Source organism: Lynx rufus, unplaced genomic scaffold (assembly GCF_022079265.1).
Source record: "Lynx rufus isolate CCGP_SWC_20201006 ecotype Redwood Valley unplaced genomic scaffold, mLynRuf1.p SCAF_15, whole genome shotgun sequence".
Lineage (NCBI taxonomy): Eukaryota > Metazoa > Chordata > Mammalia > Carnivora > Felidae > Lynx > Lynx rufus.
Window position 1 is genome coordinate 20,279,819 of NW_025814829.1, and position 18,537 is coordinate 20,298,355.

The following is an 18,537-nucleotide window of genomic DNA, read 5'->3' on the forward strand; positions in this document are numbered from 1 at the left end:
TTCCTGGCTGCAAAATGGCACACATGCTCATGAACTCCCAGGGCTGCGGTGAAGATAAACTGGGAACATGCCTGACACACTGTCGGTTTTACTGAACAAGACGACCCGCACCGAGGCCCCCTCGCCACACGTGTATGTGCACGTACACGCACACACACACCACACGCGACTTGGGAGACTTTGCCTGGGACAGAGAAAGCCACAAAAGTGGCTGCCGAGAGAGTGGCAGGTGGACGCGGAAGGGCTACAGTGAGCAGTAAGGCTGGGGGCTTAGGCAGCACACGAGCCCCAAGGCAACCTCCTTCTGTGAAGAAGAGGGTGCCCCTGAGAGGATGCCACCACGTGTACCTGCTGTTAAGTCCTGGCCGTCCCGCTCCCCTGCCGTCACCCCCTCTGGCCTGGCGGAGACGCAGGCCCCATGTCAGCCAAGGTGGGGCGGCCCCCGTGGCTCGGGCCCACGAGCGCGGGCAGCTGGGCTGGGCCAGGGGTCTGTGGTCGCACTGCCCCCACCCTCCCGGTTAGCCTGAGCCCCGGGGTGACAGATGGAAGAGGACGCTGGAGGGAAGCCTGGATAGTCGCTGGGCTCCGCTCAGTTCAGTCTCCTCTTCCTCTTCTTTGAAGTTTCAGGCCAGGCCCCTTCTTCCCCTAATACTGTCAGTTTCACATTTTTTCTTTTCTTCTTCTCCTCTGGTTATCGTTCTTCAGCTCCTCCCTTTTTTAATCTTCCTACTTACTCTTCTTTCTCTTAGGGGGGAAAAAAAAGGCACAAACCACATATTCTGAAGGAGGGGAAACCTGAGAAGCCATCGGCTTTAGAAGCTAAAGACAGCTAAATTTAGCAGCTCAGAATAGAAGGTGAGGCCTTCAAAATCTCACGCTCCAGGTGCGCTGTGAAAATCTCCCAGTTAGCATCCCTCCGTGGCAGGCTGCTGCCTCTCTAATGCTCACCTCTTGCAAATAGGGCTTTGGGAAGCGGTCGGCACTCAGAGTCCTTCCTCCAACACTCATTTGTTGACTCGACCAGAAGATGCATCTTCTTAGAAACTCACGTTTCTCAGCAGAGAGCGTCTTCGTCCTCCCTGCACCACCCCCGCCATGAAAGGCAGGAGGGGAGGAAGATTCATAGTCTGCGGGGTGAACTACAGCAACCAAGTGGGCATGTTTCGTAGGAGCAGGTAGAGAGGCTTGGCCCCACGAGCGGATAGAAAAGGCAGACAGAAAAGGCCAGAATGGAGAAAGCTGGGGGGTGACCAGCACGCACACACCAGGCCACCCTCCAGCTGCTTCCAGGGAGGGAGAAGGCCATGTCTCCCACCTGGTGCTTTTCCACCCGGCTGATGCCGTGGACACTCCTACAGGAAGCCCCCTGTGGGCAAAGTCATGAGCCAGACGCTGGGCAGTGGAGAGAACCGCTCATCTTTGGTCTCTTTTAGGAAAATCAAAATGGGTGACAGGTGGATAGAAAAAGATGATTTCAAGCCTTTCATAGCCACTCTGTTTCCTTGGTGGCGGGGGCGCTGGGGACAGGTGTAGGAGAAAGTGACCCAGAGAGGAAGCAGCTTCTTTTTGGGTGGTTTTTAGGAAGAGAGCACCCCCACCCCATACTCTTTGCCGAGAAGAATTTATTTTTTTAATTTTTTTACATTTATTTATTTTTAAGAGAGAGGGACAGACACAGTGCGGGCAGGGGAGGGGCAGAGAGAGAGGGAGGCGCAGTACCCAAAGAAGGCTCCAGGCTCTGAGCTGTTAGCACAGAGCCCGATGTGGGGCTCGAACTCACGAATCGTGAGATCAGGACCCGAGCCGAAGTCGGACGCTTGACTGAGCCATCCAGGCGCCCCTGCCAAGAAGAATTTAGAATGATTCCTTTCTAAAAGCAGAGGGTTGACATGCAGAACTCTTGGGGGTTCCTGCTGACTCCAGGGCTCCTCACTTACATGAGCTGCCCTGATTAAACAAGGAACACAAGCTGCAAAATGCTGTTCGACTGAGTGCCAAAGCCAGCAAGGCTCAAAAGGACACGACCCACAAGTCCGAGGCACATGCCCGCCATGCCACCGGGCCCCTGAGAAGTCAGTACACAGGCATGGGGCCCAGATCATAGCTGGCTCTGAAGCCGCCTGCTCAGGCCGTGAAGAAACCTTATATAATGAAGTTAATATTACAGAGCTTTTCCAGGGCAGGCTTCACCTTTCCGGCCACCCGAAGGAGGTCACAGTATCACTTTGGATCTGTTGAGCGTCTGCTGGGCATGCTTAATTATTCACTAGCTATGGATACTGGCCCAGCTTTGGGGTCCCGGTAGCAGGGTTTCTGCAGAGGTGGAAAAGGATGCAGTGAGAACTCCCCCATCCAGACTTGGGTGAAGGTCAAAGAGGACAAAAGAAGTAGAGGCCTGAGAGTTGGCCTCTGCAGGATGTGGGAAACAGGCGCTGGCAGGGGCCAAGAACAGTCAGACGCCCCAGCGCCTGTCACTGGGGAGAGAAGGGAGGTCGGAGAGGGCTACGGTTTCCAGAAACATCACTCATTGCCTCCAGCCCCCACACTGCAGGGCAGGACAGCCCTTGGCTCCTGGAGCCCAGCAGGAATGCGGCCGGGTGTACGTATTCATCACTGCTTCTGTGTCAGAGCCCTCTGCCCTGTGGCGTATAAACAGAGAAAGCTCAGACTGCCCATGAGAAGAAAGAGGCAGGAGCGGGGATCAGGTTAGCGATACTAGATATCCACTGCCTCATCTGGCACCAGAGGGAACCGAGATCATGTGTCGCAACTCAGGGATGTGGTGGACACAGGGAGGAATGTGCACGGTGGCTGGGGAGCCCTGTGCCAGCTCCCTTGACCCATGCCCACACCACCAGCACTGGCTCCTCGCCGTCTGGAACGGGATGACAGAGAGCTCCTCCTGCTGCTGACTCTTACCGGCTCCGGCGCGGGGCTGATAACCAAACCTGGAGCACACCTTCCCCTGGGGTGCATCTTATGGGCTCAGGGTCCCAAGGGGAAAGGCTGGGGACTTGAAAGTCTCCCACCTGCATCTGGGCTGGAGTCCTCACGGACTCCAGGGGCTGCAGAGAGCCACAGGGTCTCCCATAAGGTTTTGGCCTGAGCTAGGCCACAAGGGGGGCTGAAAATGCAAGAAACTGGGTCTTGCTAGGTAACTTGGACATGATCTAACTTCACCACCCCGCCCCCCCCCCCCCCCGGGGGGAATTCTGTACTTCCAGAAGCCAGGGCTAATCTGGAGAACAGGGGGCATTTTCTATCTAGAAAGAAAGTCATGGATGTCAGTGGGGAAGATGAATAAAGGCTAATTCTAGAAAAGCCAGGTCCTTCCTGGGACAACTAACTGAGCCCAGGATCCTGCTCTAAAAGAGAAGGCTGTAGCTCATGATCTCTGGGGCCCAAGCTTTAGGTAAGGGGCAGTTTAGCCCCTCTCCTGATTGGACAGGACCCCTAAAAGGCAAGGTGCTTCTCCTGCATATGAGGACCGCAAATCAGACTAAAAGAAGAATTTGATTTGCCAGGTGCTACAAGATATACTGCTGTGGTGGGGCCCAAAGGACCCAGGAAAATAGTCTTCTTTTTTTTTTTAACATTTATTCATTTTTAAGAGGCAGAGAGAGACAGACCCGAGCAGGGGAGGGGCAGAGAGAGGGAGACCCAGAATCCAAAGCAGGCTCCAGGCTCCAAGCGGTCGAAGCTGCTTCTGGGTCAGAGCCTGCTGACATAGCACAGAGCCCGACGCGGGGCTCGAACTCACGAACCTCGAGATCATGACCTGAGCCAAAGTTGGACGCTTAACCAACTGGGCCACCCAGGCACCCCATGTCTTTAATCATTGAGACAGGAAACAACGGTTCACGACAAATCACAGAGCTGCCCCGTCTTGGCCTGGCGAGCGGCTAGCTGCCTCTGGTTCTCTGTCCACCTAAGGAGCCTTTGCATGCGGAGAGGAAGGGAAAAGACGAGGGGACGAGACGGAACAGAGAAGGCGGCTGTCCTCCCCAGCAATTGGGTAGGAGTTCCGGCTGGCACAGACCCGAGTGTATACATGAATGACTGAACAGGCAGAGTGTCATGTGACTCTGAAGGTAGATGTATTTGTGTGGACAGGCCGAGGAATGCAGCGGGACCCTAGAGCAGGGCCCCTTTGGCCTCTCGTGTAATCTGGCCTGCAAGCTCAGACACACGGGGAAGCCCCCCAGATGCATGGTCTGGCCTCCCCCAGCCGCTGAGGGGTCAGCAGGGCAGCCCCACCCACCTCTGACCCAGCAGGATCTCAGACGTAAATAAACCAGGCTCCTTTGGCACCTGCCAAGATCTGTCTTCTTGGCAAGAGCCTAGGGCTAAGGGTGGCCCCTCGCTTGCCATCCCTCGGAGTAAACAGGGGTGCTTATTTATGCCGGGGCAGAGAAGAAAAAATCTTGTTGTCGAGTAAGTCTGGTAGAGCAGTATACGGAAGAACAGGATGTCCAGAGTCTGCTCTGGTTTAGGTGATGAGCTGAACACCACTGGTTTCCCTGCCTGGAGCCTGGAGATAAGACCTCCTGAGGCCACAGGAAGCATCCAAGCGTGACACGATCTCTCCACTCTCTGCATCTCACCGTGTGCACCCGGCCCTCTCTCCCACCCTGCCTGCCCTGGTTCAGCAGGGGCAGCAGGCTGGCCTGTCAGTAAAAGTCCTGCTACGGAGCACCTACGGGCTGGTCTCCAAAGGCTGTCTAGACACCTTCTGCGAGCTCTAGGCTCCCACCCACACGCTGTTCCTTGTCCTCAGAGGCCACCAACCACACCACACAGAGGGGGAAGGGCAACCAGAGCAAGGCCAGGAGCCAGCCTGGCAGGGCTGGCCATAAACCCAGTGTTCCTGCATTATCCCCCTCCCGAGACCCTCCAGCTGGGTGCACCTTGCACAAGCCTGGAAGTGGGGAGAAGAACATGGCAGCAGCTTAGGGAAATTTTTGAATAAGACCAAGAGGGAAGCAATGAGCCAATCAGATGTGGAACAAATGAGAAAAAGGGAATATACGCCTCTGATCCCTGCAGGGGCTAATCTGGTCCCTGAAATGCTGGGAGCAGGACACAAAGGCAGGATGGGAAGAGTTACTAGGTTTCTCTGAGAGTACACATTTTCTCAGAACTGCTGCTCAGGAGAGGGAGAGAGAGAGGGAGAGGGAGAGGGAGAGGGGGAGAGGGAGGGAGAGAGAGAGGGAGAAGGAGGGAGAGGGAGAGAGAGAGAGGGAGAGAGAGAGAGAGAGAGAACAAACACTCATTTGCTGGGGGACACTCAACTCCACTGTTGCTGCACACGTAACCAGTGGTTCCTGCTGCAGCCCCTGGGGCCCGAGTTTCCCAGAGGTTAAGGCTACGTTACATACAGATGGAGAACCCAGATGTCACCTGCATTCTCTGGGCACCTAGGGCCCCAGTGCCCCAACAAATGATGACAATTTTTTTCGCTTTATAGATGTCAGGCAGAGAGAGTAGCTAATTTGCTCAGTGCTATACAAATAGTAGAAAGCAGGATGGTGGGGCGGAGATGGGCATTTGTTTTTGCTTTTTTTTTAAAAAGAAAAAAGTTCATTTATTTATTCTTGAGAGAGAGAGAGAGAACGCATGTGCGCATAAGCAGGGGAGGGGCAGAGAGAGGAGGAGAGAGAGAGTTCCAAGCAGGCTTCATGCTTTCCACACAGAGCCTGACGTGGGGCTTGATCTCACGAACCATGAGATCAGGACCTGAGCTAAAATCGAGACCCCGACGCTTAACCAACTGAGCCACCCAGGTGCCCCCGATTTTGCTTTTAGGGGAAATCATTTAAGGCACAATGTCGAAAACAGCTAACTGGAGGGAACAAATGATAGCCAACAATGTCACCAAGGCTGAGCTGCCTCCCAGAACCATGAGCCCCTATCTGTTCCCCTGCTGTCCTTGGGGCTCCAGGTCCCCTGCTCTCTTCGGGTGGGGGCTGGGCGAGCCTCTCCATGACAGCTGAGGAACTATAGCTGCCTCCAGGCTGTTCCAGTAACTCAACCCCCGCCGGGGCCGCTCTGGTCCGAAAGCCAGCTGGTGAGTTCCAAACAATGGCAAGGGGTGTGGGTAGTGGGGGAGGCTTATGAATTAAAAATAGATGCTAGTAATCACCAGGGAGCTTGCAGAGAGCATGCGGAGCATTGTTTACTAGAGAGAAGAATACCTTCTATTCATGCCCAGACCGGGGTGGAACCACCACAGCTTCTCACACCAACCAATGGCCTCTGGGTCTGGGGGAGTCAGCTGACAGAGCCGGGTTGGCTGGAAGACCCCCTTGCTCCTCAGGAGCTCCCCAGGCCTCGCCTATCTCTGGAGGAACAGCTACAGGGCTGGAAAGCTGTGTCACTGAAGGGGGAACGGCACCCCAGCAATAAAGTCACCCTCTTGGGCCGAGGCAGGTCTGCTCCCTATGGATACTGCATCACATGACCCCTGGTGCTTTCAGTGACCTCACATCTGTTTGGTCTCGCGAACACGCTCGAATGTGGGCTCTAGTCTCCTTTCTGCCATGAAAGTAGCTGGGTGTCCTCAGGCAAGCAGTCTCTTGATTCCTCTAGGACTCGGTCTATTCATCCGGAAAACGGGGATAAGAACACCTGCTCTGGCAACTTCACAGGGAGGTTGTTCAGATCCACTGGGCAATACATATGACAGAGTTGGGGAGAGCTGAAAGTTCTAAATAAGGATATAAGACAGTCATAGGAACAATCATGTCCCCCAGGGCACTGTCCTGCCTGGCAGCTCGCCCAAGAGCGTCCGGCCCCGGTCTTTCACCGGCAGCAAGAGAAGAACCCCGGCTGTCTCGGGGCCAGTGTCTGCACGAGCCACGTGCAAAAGCCTGGGGAGAAGCTTCCCGGCTGACACGCCCACCCCCGCGCCCCCCAGCCCCCTGCGTTCTCGGTCAGCAAACATCAACAACCCTTCACCGGCTTCTCACTGGGCCAGCCACCCGCCCGCTCCGTCTGCTCAGGCAGCCAGAGAACACAAGGTTCACATGCTCCTCTTCATAAAGTAGCTGTGGTACTGGGGACCCTGGCCTGGCAGGACGGTTCTAATTTTATTTTTCAAGTGTCTTCACTGACTCAGCACTGGGAGGTGGGTCCGGCTGCAGCTGCACGCAGAGCACCTGTTCACTGTGGCCCGGTAAGCTGCTTCATTCTGCTGGCCCCTCTGGGGTCTCCATTCCACAAGCCCTTTCAGCCAACACATGCAGATCTCACTCTGGGAACGCACTCTCCACAGTTGAAACTAGGGCTTGCAAATGGTCCGGTGCCAGCCTTCTAAATCCTATCTTCACGCCGACAACTCCCAACTGTATGCCTCCAGCCTGGATCTCTCCCCAGGACTCCAGACTCATACATCTGACTGCCTACTTGGCATTTCCATGTGCATGTTTAATAGCCGTCTCAAACGTAACAGGTCCAAAACCCAGCTCCGCTTTCTGCCCGCCCGCCCCCCCCCCCCCCCCCGCCACGGCCCCTGCCAGATATCTGTTCCATTTGCCTTTTTTCCCAACTCCGTGCATGACGATTTCGTCTTTCCAGCTGCCAGGCCAAAAAGCCGTGTGCCGTCTTTGCCTGCTTTCACGCTCCACGTCCGTCAGAGGTGGACGTGGCCCGATCTCCGAAGCAAATCCAGAATGCAGCCACTTCTCCCCACCCTTACCACTCCCACCCAGCTGCAAGCCACCACCGCCCCGTGCCTGGAGTATTTCGACAGCTTCCCGGCTGGACTCCATGTTTACACCCCGGCTCGTAGCCTGTTCACACAGCAGCCAGCGTGGTCTTCTGAAAAGGTATCACTCATCTGTACAAAAACCTTCTAATGACCTCCCATCTCACTTGGGAAAAAAGTCAGAAGCCCCTTTCCTGGCCATGAGGCCCTAGGTGACCCACAACTCTCCCCACCCATCTTTAAAACTTCAATAAAACCCAAAGTGCCTCAACCCCGTATCTGCTGTCCTGTCTCCCCGCACGGGCAACACACGCTGCCCCCACTTCCACCAGCTCCGCAATCCACTGAAATGGGTTTCTTGCTGGTTACCAATGACCCCCTCTGCGTGTGCTGCCTGCACACACTTCCATACCCAGATAGGACCTGTCACTCCTGCCCCGTTTCACTCTTTTGACTACTCCCTCCTCCTGCTTCAGGATTCTCTCTCTCCATGGTGACTCCTCTGTGTCTGGATGTTCTGTCCCTTTTATTTCACATCTGTCCTCGGCTTTGCACTCACTCGATGCGTGCCCTTCAGGGGTCTCTTCTATACCCATGATTTCAAGCTCAGTGCTGACTTCCAGAGTGCCAGCCCGAGTCCAGACCTCTCGCCCATGAACCCGACTGCCCGCTGGAGCTCTTTAGTCGGACAGCTCCCAAAGGCACCTGCAACTCAACGCGTCCAAAAGTGAACTCATCACTCTCCTTCCACAACCTGCTCCTACTTCCGTGTTTCCTCAACTAGAAGATGCCCCATCCGCGAGGCTGGTAAGCCAGAAACCCTGGAATCATCCTCTCCTCTTTCCTTTTGTCTTCCTATCCACTTTCTCACCTGGCAGTGCTGATTCCAACTTCCAAATGTCTTCCGGATTTGTCTCCTCCTTTCCATCCTCACTGCTGCGGCCCAGACTCCTGAAGCAGCTCCAAAACCGGTTTCCTTGACTCCACTCCTAACCCCCTTCCTGGTCTATTGTCTACACTGAGATCCAGAGGGACCACTTCCTTCCAGCTTCCTGCCTAACACCCATGGACACCTTCACACTACCTGTGTAGTCTGGCCTCTGCCTACCCGTCGGTCCCCAACACAGCTGGATACTGTGACCACAGCGAAGGCCAGGAAGACCCCTGCGCCAGCTCGCGGACTTCTGTACATGCTACTCCCTCTCCCCCTACCCCTTCCCCCTAGTTCTTTCCTGGGCTAAACTGTACTCCTTCAAGGCTCAAGTCAATGGCTTCCTCCAGAAGGTCTTTACCAACTCCAATTCCCTCCCCCTGCTCCCAAAGGCCGCACAGCCTCTATCACAGCCTTACCACCTTATTCTGTCCATTGCCCGTCTGCCCCCCACCTCTATTCAGTAAGCTCGTGAACACAGTACCTCAGCTTGTTCATTCTTATGGCATTAGCAAGCGTTCAGTGAGCACTTGTCATATGAAAAGGAGTGAGGACAGAACTTCAGAAAGTGCCAAACTAGCTTTTCTCCTTACCCTTACCCTCTCCTTACCCCTCATAGCTTCCTCTCCTATCTTCTTTGGTTGGTAATAATAATAAAAACGATACTGTGCCAGGCTCCATCCCAGACATTCATACATACGTGAACCCATTCGAACCTAGAGCAACTCTACTGTTATTATCCTCGCTTTCAGCTGGGGAAACTGAGGTACACAGACGTTAAGTGACTGACGCAGCTTACTAAGTGCAGAGCCAGGGCTGGCGCCAGCCTGGGCTCTGAACCAACTGCCGGTACTGCTCCTTGATGGCCTGTTTAAGGTAAACAAGCCGGAATTAACATCGGCCTGAGCAAAACCTCATTTTTGAAAACCCCTGAGACAAAGAGAAACGAACCCTTTGGGGATCATCTCTTGCCTTGGGTTTGGTCCAACCCCGCGGACAGTTCTGTGGGCAGCAGGGTGTGGGTACCCACCCGGCAGGGCCCCCAGCTCAGCCCCCCGCAGGTCCAGAGGCCCCTCCGCGGATGGCTCCCGCGCCCGAGTGCCTCCCCGCCACACTGAGGCCACGCCCCCCTCGTGCCCCACCTCACCTTATCGCCGCCCTCGGCCTCCTCGGCCAGTAGGTACACGTTGCCCCCGTCAGCCAGCAGCAGGGCGGTGTCGGTGGTGGAGGAGGAGCGGGGGCGGCACTGGTGCTGGTGCAGGATGGCGGCCAGGCTGCTGTCCTGGGGGGCCTTGCGCAGCAGGTGGGGGCTGCCGCGCTGGGGCTCCAGGGAGCTGCTCTTGGTGCGCCGGCTGCCGCCCCCGCCGCCGCCCCCGCCGCTGCCGTGCAGGCTGGCGCCCCGCTTGATCGAGGGTCGGGAGCGGATCTGCTGCAGCACGCGGTTGAAGGCGGTGGGCCGCGCGGGCAGGTCGTGCAGGGACATGGCGTAGGAGACGCGGTGCATCTCCGGGGAGCGTTCCTTCTCGTCCGGGGAGTCATGGTCGGACATGCCCTGCTGCTGCTGCTGCTGCTGCTGGGAATCCTGAGACGTCTGATGCTCCCTCTCCCGAGACCGGCGCCGGCTGTGGAACAGGTGCTTCAGGCCGTGGCCAAACATGGAGCCCTCTGAGAGCTGCTGGATTTTCTTAACGGGGAGAGATGAAGAACCCTCGTGAATGGAAAGCTCTGGAATGCCCAGTTGTTGGGGACAGAGGTGGGGGGGGGTGTGCTCTTGGGAGATCACTAGAGCTACTACAGCTGTCTGAACCTGGAAGATCCCACCGAATGGCCTGTCATGCCTAAAAGGGCACCTTGCAGAAAGGTAGCAAGCAACCCTGACCCAGTCTCTATTCCCCAAGAAATGTACCCCCACAGCCCTCCACAAGGACATTCGCGATCAACACACGGTTCAGGGTTACTGGTCATGCGATCTTGTGACTAGTCTGAGGCTCACGGGGTTGCATCCTTCTGGATCGATTCCCGCCACCCCTGCCCTCCGGTCTGTCCCTCCTTCTAAGTTCAGTCCTCTTTCGAGCTGCGCTGGCTCTTTTAGACCACCAGGCACCCGTTTCCAAAGATGCCTCCTTGTGGTGCTCTCTGAGAAGATCAGGGTCAGACCATCAGGTTTTACCGTTGTAGAAGACGTTGCTGAATGCTTACCCAACATGTGTTCCCCTTCCTTACCAACCAAACGGCCTGGCCTTCATGCCCCTTGCTAAAAATTCTTATACTTCATCAGACTCCCTTGCAGCTAGGAATGACACGTGACAGCTCTAGCCAATGAAAAGCAAGGTGAGAGTTTCTAGCAGCACTTTTTGCTTTCCTGATAAAGCTCCTGGCCCTTCCTACTTCCTCAGGTCTGGAATGTAGCGGTAATTCCTGGACACATAGCTGCCGTCTTGCAACCACAAGATGACTGGCATGATGGCGAAGGGCCACACACACACACACACACACACACACACACACGGGAGAGCTGCGAGCGACAGGTTTGGGAACTTGATGCCAAAGCAGTTCTGAATGCCCATCTTGGGATTCTGGCCACATGAAATAAATAAACCTATCTTTGTCTACAACACCATACCTATCTTAGCACGCTCTTCTGTTATTTGCAGCCAGTCTCATTCCTGATGTAGTTGGCAATAAAAGAAGTTTTACTGGAGTTTCCAGGTTGGTGGATACATCCATGCCAGGAGGATGGTGTACCCCAGTTCTACCGGGACAGAAGCTCCTGCACTCGGGACCCTTCTGGACCTCGTCCCATGTATATTTCTCCATCTGGCTATTCATCTGTATCCTTTGTAATACCCTTCGTAACGAACTGGTAAACAAAAAATAAATAATAAACATTACTTCTATGGGCATGCCTCACAGTGCAGTCAGTAACGTGACCACTTCTTCAGCATCCCTATCGGAATGAGGTATCTAAGTCAGTGTCTTTCCCCTCAGATTGGAACGGACCAAAGGGGCCCTGGAGCCCAGTGCTGCCCTGGCCCCAGCCTTCCCTCTCAGCTCTGCTGCTCCCCAGGCAGGACTGTTCAGGCCAGAGACGGAGAGCATGCCTGTCAGGGGGCTGGCTTCTTTGGCCAGGCCGAGCCCTAGGCAGAGAGCTTCAGAGCCAAAGGGAGGGCTGGGCCGTGCGGGACCAGGTGAGAAGCCACACTCTGGAACTCCTAAGAAGGAAAATTCGGAACCTGGCCATTTGGGGGTCAGTGAGCCCCAGCAGGTCCCCACTTGGGAGGAACAACCCATAATCTCATGAGCCAGCCTCATTTTTATCTATTTTTAAATATTTATTTTGGGAGAGTGTGAGCATGAGCAGGGGAGGGGCAGAAAAAGAGGCAGAAAGAGAATCCCAAGCAGGCTCCTCGGCGTCAGCACAGAGCCCAAGGCGGGGCTCGAACCCACGATCCGTGAGATTGTGACGTGAGCCGAAGTCAGACGCTCAACCGACTGAGCCACCCAGGTGCCCCTGAGTTTTCTTTTCTTCTTGAAATAAACTCACAGACAGAAAACCTTAGACCATGCAGAAACCAAGAAAAAAAAAAAAAAACCCATGTTAGATGTGAATTAGCTGACCTGGCTCTTGTTTTTTTATACCTCAGGATTGTATGTGGAGACAGCTGCACTGACCTCTGGGTGTCAGTAACTAAGCTATCGTAAATTTGTGTAAAAGTTCAAGATTTTCAGTTGTGGCCTCATTTGAGTCTCCCCACAATCCTCAAAGTAGTCAGGGCCTTTCCATCACCCATTTTACAGGCCAGATATGTTACATCGGCACAAGTCACCATGGGCTCACGGTTTACAGTTTTCAAGGGGTTTTTTTTTTCTTCTACATGATCTCACTTGATTTTCCCGGACACTAATAAAAGCAACAGTAGCAACATCTCCACTTGTAGAAGAGGAAATGAAGGCTACCACCATTGCTTCTCAAGAATTTAATTCCGGGGCAGCCCCGGAGACATTAGGTTACACAGTGTGAGGCTCTCCCACGGGAGTTACTGTCCCCACAGGGCCAGCCTGAGGCAGGGCCAGGAGGCCCCCCTGAATCTGCTCCGGGCAGAGCCAACATGTCCAGGGCAGACGGACAGGGGAGCGCACTCTGCCATCAACTTGGAAGTGGCCAGATCCTGTGGCCTCCAGACCAGGGACGGCCAGGACGCTCCTTCCTCCTGAGGCCCAAGCTGATACCAGACCTCCCTCCAGGCATCATGGATGGGGCCAGCTGGCTCTGGCATTTGCCGAGCTGCTCCTGTCAAACAGTCATTACAAACTGTCCTCCCAGCTTCCCATTCCAGGTCTCTCTGTCCTCTCCCTACCACTCCTGACCCACCTTCTCCAACTCAGAGGCCCATCTTCTGTATCTGCTCAGGTAAAAAGAGTTCCCTTCAAAAGACTTCATCGGGTCCCAGAGCTCTGAGCCCTGGGAAACAGGCAGAGGTGCTATGGACAGCGGCCACACTGTCTGCTAGATTGCCTTGAATCCTAAGATCCTTGGTCAATTTATTTGAAAATCATGCAGAATTTTTTAAAGTGCTCTCCAATCTACGCTGTCATCCTAACCTTAGGAGGGAGAACGGGACAGGTATAGATCAATTGTCTCCATTTTGCAGATTAAAAAAACTGAGGCACAGCACAGTTAAGTGGTTCATCCAAGTTACATGGGCAAGTCCCCCAACTTCTAGTCTAATTTACCCTCACTGGCTCACACACTGATTCTAAGACTAAAGCAGATGTGGTATTTACATGCATCCCAGAACAGTATCAGAGGCAGGATTACAACAAACCTAAAAAGGCCTGGGCCAGGGGGAGTCGGGTCCCCTGAACCGTAATGGCCGATGTGCCCATGCCACATTGTAGGACTTGGGTAAGGGCTTTAACCACAGTGGGCCTTCATTTCCCCTCTTCCCCGTCTGTTCTGAAGGTGAAGGAAAGCCCAGGATGGTGACTGGCTGACCACAGGACCTTTGCTTTAGTAGTACTGAGGAGTCTGCTAAAGTCTATGGTAGGCGTGAGGGGAAAGAACAAAAAAGCAGCCAAAGAATAATGAGACGGGGGTGTTGCTCACTAACAAAGTGCAAGACAAGAGAGCTGGGTGACCCGTGAGCTGGGGTGCTTCTGCATATAGGCGTCCAAGAGGAGACGGTTGAGAAGTTTTGACATAACGTGGTAAGTATTTAAAAAAAAAAACAAAAAACAAAAAACACAGCTCAGCACATACACATAACCAGCCACAAGTTTTGGAAATGAGGAAAACCATGGTGACTAGCTTGAGGGAACTTGGCCACCAACGCAGCAGAAAGCGCCACCTGTTCTGACTAACAGGTTCCAGCTCCTAAATGTCACTTGCTTTTCCACATTGACTTTTGCTTTTCCCCAGCTGCCAGGAACCATTGTGGTGGCCAAACGAAGCCACGGATTAGGAGGAGAGAGCCGAGATGTTTCAGAGTCAGGGGTGAGGCATAAACAGAGCTCTCCAGCCCTAGTAGAATGAGCGAGAACTGTCCCAGAACAGCCCGGAGGCCAGCAGTTAGCCAGAAAGGAGAGCTTCCAGGCCGGGGGGCTAACACCTGGGGAGGGGGAGGAGAGGGCACTTGCTGTCTCCTCCCCCTGGAACTATTTTTAAGGGCAGAAAGGACCCCCTCTCCTTAGGGTGCTGTCATCCTCTCAGGAAGAAAGCATGAGCTGGATGATTTTTGTAAGATCCTTCCTGAGAAGTTTGTGGTGTCTCAACAGGCTTCATCCGTTTTCCTCCCTGGGTGTGGGTCCCCCAAAGGGGAAGTTTGCTCCAAAATCTGCAAACACAGCTGCATGAGATCAGAAGTAAAATGCTTTAGGGTACAGCGTCTTTGGCACCATCTGGTTAAAAACAGCCCAAAGCGGGGCGCCTGTGGGGCTCAGTCAGTTCAGCGCTGGACTCTTGATTTTCGGCTCAGGTCATGATCTCACAGTTCATGGATTCGAGCCCCGAGTTGGGCTCGGCGTTGACAGTGCGGGGCCTGCTTGGGATTCTCTCTGCCCACCCCCCTCTGCCCTTCCCCTGCCCACGTGCGCGCTCCCTCTCTCCCTCTCAAAGTAAACAAATAAACATTTTTTAAAAATAGCCGAAAGCAGCCTCTGATTCCTACAGGTCCCTGTGTTCTTAACTCCCAGAAAAGCTGGATCTTAACAAGTCATGATAACCGATAGCAAATTATCCCAACCTGGCAGCTGAATGCACATCCCTTCCTCCCACCTGGGTTCAGAACTCCCTCCACCCCACCACAGCCTCGGGTGCAGGGGGGTGACTGGGTCACCATGAGCCTTAGCAAGCCTAGGTCGCCAACGTTCCTCTATTTATAGGGTCTCTATGGAAACAGGGCCAGCATTAGAGAGCTAATCGCTGTGAAAACCCACAGAGTCGTACTCTCAGGATACAAAGGGGATTGAGGAAGTCTCCAATTGCCCTTAAGAAGCCTTGGGTGGGGGGCCTGGGGCTGGGAGAGGGAGCCTTGCCCCAGGTCTGGCACCGACGAGGATAATGACGGAGAGAAGTGAGTAGTTGCCAGCGTTCAGGCCTGTCTGGGGTTTCTGTGAGAAACACAGTGATGAAAGATTTTTGGAATCATTTTTTTCTCCCCCAGCATCACAGCTGACACTTAAAAAAAGGCAGATCTCAACACAGGGGCAAATGACTTCCCCATTCTCAATTTTATTTTAATTCCTCCTTCCTTTATAGCTTAGAGAATTCTGCCTGGTGCCAATGCAAGTCTGGGAAGGCGACCGCCTCCCCTGGGTCTTTAGGCAGAACCGACTCGACATATACCAGCCCGGAAGATTTAAAAGTTGCCCGTGTGGTGCGCCCTCTCTCCGCCTCCTCTCCTCCTACCCACCCTTCACTGGCTGCCCCCTCCATCAAGCCATCCCCCACCAGGTCTCACTGCCCTGCTCTGAATTCCAGAGAGCTCATTATCTGCACCGCTCACCTTGCAATTAATCGTGTGCCTTGTGACACAGCTTCTAGTGCTTTCTGTTATCCAACTTTTTACCTGCTTATGGACAGACTCCTCAACAGAGGGCAAGAGTTCTATCATCTATATCTTTGCGTCCCTAATTTTACCTGACAATTGCTGCGTAATTATTTATTTTCTGAGTGGAAACTATCCAAGCCTACAGAACCATCTTAAAAGAGGACTTAATCCTTAGACAATGACCTTTTCCAAAGACATAAAATGCTCAGCCAGGCAGCTTGTGTCCAACCCAGATCCCTCCTGCTACAGTTCAAAGTCTTATCTCAGTGTACCTCATCCCATTAACGGCCAAGGCTGAACTGGCCTGGAAGGAGATGAACAGGGACCCGGGAGCCTGAACGTGTTTACCGTCTTCACACACAGTTGGGGTCAGGGCTCAGGTGCTCACAGCCAGTGTTGTTTTCCAGGGTGGACATGACTCAGTTAACTTGGCTGGAATAAGGAAGCCTTTAGCCATTCAATTTGAAAAGTAACCTATTATTTTTCTCACACAATCACAAAACATACCTGCTATCCCTCAACAGCTTTGTTCTAACTTCGTAACATGGAGAGAGGCTTACGTGTTTGGCTGATAACGGTGGACCTTGTCCAGTCCTGGCCGCGTTCTAAGAATGCACCCTCCTGGTCTATGAGGATTTCTAAGGCAGGGGCCATCTCTTAGAAGAGAGACGAAAACAGGGAAGAATTTTGAGTTGGCCTCCAAAACTACCACTGAGAAGCCAGCTGAGCTTTTCCCCCAGCTCCCGACACTCACACTTTTTCTTAAAACTTCCACCTAAAATCCAGGTCTTAGGAGATGTTTCAATTCCTTGTTGAGGGAGACAGTCTTGTTAGCATGACTGGCAACGAAGGACAATTGGATCCACAAAAAAAAAGAAGTACATTCGACAAACACTGAGCCTGCGGGACAGTTCCCACTAGAGCCACGAGGGCAGCTGGGAATTTATCTAGAACCCGATATGTGGCAGGAGAACGGAGAGCTCCCTTTGCCATGTGCTTTCCTGTCAGTCACCAATTCCTCCGGAGCCCACATACAGGGCTGCTCTGAATATTACTGGCAAAGAGGGGTGGGGATGGGGCTGTCCTAGGCCTCGGGACCCTCCACCCTCTGCACCTTAGGTGCAGGTGGGGTGAAAACCAGGGAACCTCAGCATTTTTCACACCCCTGCACTATCCCTGACTATTTACAGGGCTGGGAGAACAAGTGTATTCTAGTCAAAAAGGACACTGGCCCCACCAAGCCCTTGGCACTTGCCACTTCACTTCCCCCATTTAGAAAGCCCCTCTCCTTTTTTTTTTTTTAAATGTTTTTATTTAGTTTTGAGACAGAGAGAGACAGAGCATGAGCAGGGGAGGGGCAGAGAGAGAGGGAGACACAGAATCCGAAGCAGGCTCCAGGCTCCGAGCGGTCAGCACAGAGCCTGACGCGGGGCTCGAACTCACAGACTGTGAGATCATGACCTGAGCCAAAGTCGGACGCTTAACCGACTGAGCCACTCAGGTGCCCCAACCCCTTTCCTCTTCTTTGGTAATTAACATTCTACCCTCTCTTTATTATTTTTTTTTATCTTTTATTTTTATTTTAGAGAGAGAGAAAGCACACACAAGCGAGGGAGAGGGGCAGGGGGAGAGAAAGAATTGGAAGCGGGCTCCACGCTCAGTGTGGAGCTCGACACGTGGCTCGATCCCACGACCCTCGGATCACAACCTGAGCTGAAATCAAGAGTCAGATGCTTAACCCACTGAGCCTACCCAGGTGCCCCCTACCCTTTAATATCTTGCTCTAAGCCCACCTCTTCCGATCAACCCCATATGTTTCTGACTCCATGATGCTCAAAGCATCCCAGGGGTTCAGCCCCTGCGTGAGACTGAAGGAATCTTCATGCCTGAACACATCACTCCTAAAGCAGAAGTAGGAGAAGGCATGTAGAGCCATACTCTACCGTCAGAACCCTCCACTAGAAACCCAGAGCACTCACGCTCCTTCCTGTGAAGTAACTTGTCTTCTCCTCCACTGACGCAGTAGAGAAACTGAAACCCAGAAATCTGATCAAGAGCCATGGCCTTGGGGCGCCTGGGTGGCGCAGTCGGTTGAGCGGCCGACTTCGGCTCAGGTCATGATCTCGCGGTCCGTGGGTTCGAGCCCCGCGTCGGGCTCTGTGCTGACAGCTCAGAACCTGGAGCCTGTTTCAGATTCTGTGTCTCCCTCTCTCTCTGACCCTCCCCCATTATGCTCTGTCTCTCTCTGTCTCAAAAATAAATAAACGTTAAAAAAAAAAAATTAAAAAAAAAAAAGAGCCATGGCCTTAAAAAAAAGGGGGTGGGGGAAACAAACAAGGGGTGCCTGTTGGCTGGCTTAGTCAGTAGAGTACACGACTCTTGATCTTGGGGTCGTGAGTTCAAGCCCCACATTGGATGTAATGCTTACTTAAAAAAGCAAAAAAAAAAAAAAAAGTCAAACAAAAAAAAAGAACAGAAAAACAAGCAGGGGCTTCTTGGGAATGTCAATGTTCTCTTTCTCGACTCAGATAGTAGGTAAAGGGGGTGTCTGTTTTGCTGTTGTAAACGATACGTATGCGTTTTCAGACACTTTTCCAGACACGTCTTATTTCACACTTTAGAACAGCGCCTTTCCCACTGAAGGGGTTCGGTATCTGTTGACCCATGATCCCTTCCCCAGTGGACTCTCTATGGGAGGGTTGAAGGAACCCGGGCCATTTGGGAGAGGCTCAAGTACCTGTGAGCGCCAATAAAGGTGGGGAGGCCGCAAGGGGAACCACACAGGATTCGGCCGGGACTTTCGGCCAGCTATGTGGCTTCTAATCGCTTTTTCTCATCTTACTCTGAACAGG

At 53.4% G+C, this 18,537-nt stretch overlaps 1 protein-coding gene across 3 annotated transcripts in view; it reads right to left on the reverse strand.

Annotated features, from left to right (window-relative positions):
• The window catches only part of TMCC2 (transmembrane and coiled-coil domain family 2), a 40,481-nt gene that overhangs the window by 17,723 nt on the left and 4,221 nt on the right, over window positions 1-18,537 (reverse strand). The window contains exons 2-3 of one of the 3 annotated variants that reach the window (XM_047076624.1): window positions 11,260-11,496; window positions 9,784-10,320 (exon numbers count right to left, since the gene is read on the reverse strand). In XM_047076624.1, coding sequence (XP_046932580.1) covers window positions 9,784-10,293 — 510 coding nt within the window. In that variant the 5' untranslated portion in view covers window positions 10,294-10,320; window positions 11,260-11,496. Of the gene's footprint in view, window positions 1-8,576; window positions 8,790-9,783; window positions 10,321-11,259; window positions 11,497-18,537 lie in introns of those variants that run through there. The other 2 variants (XM_047076623.1, XM_047076625.1) reach the window with 2 other exon arrangements.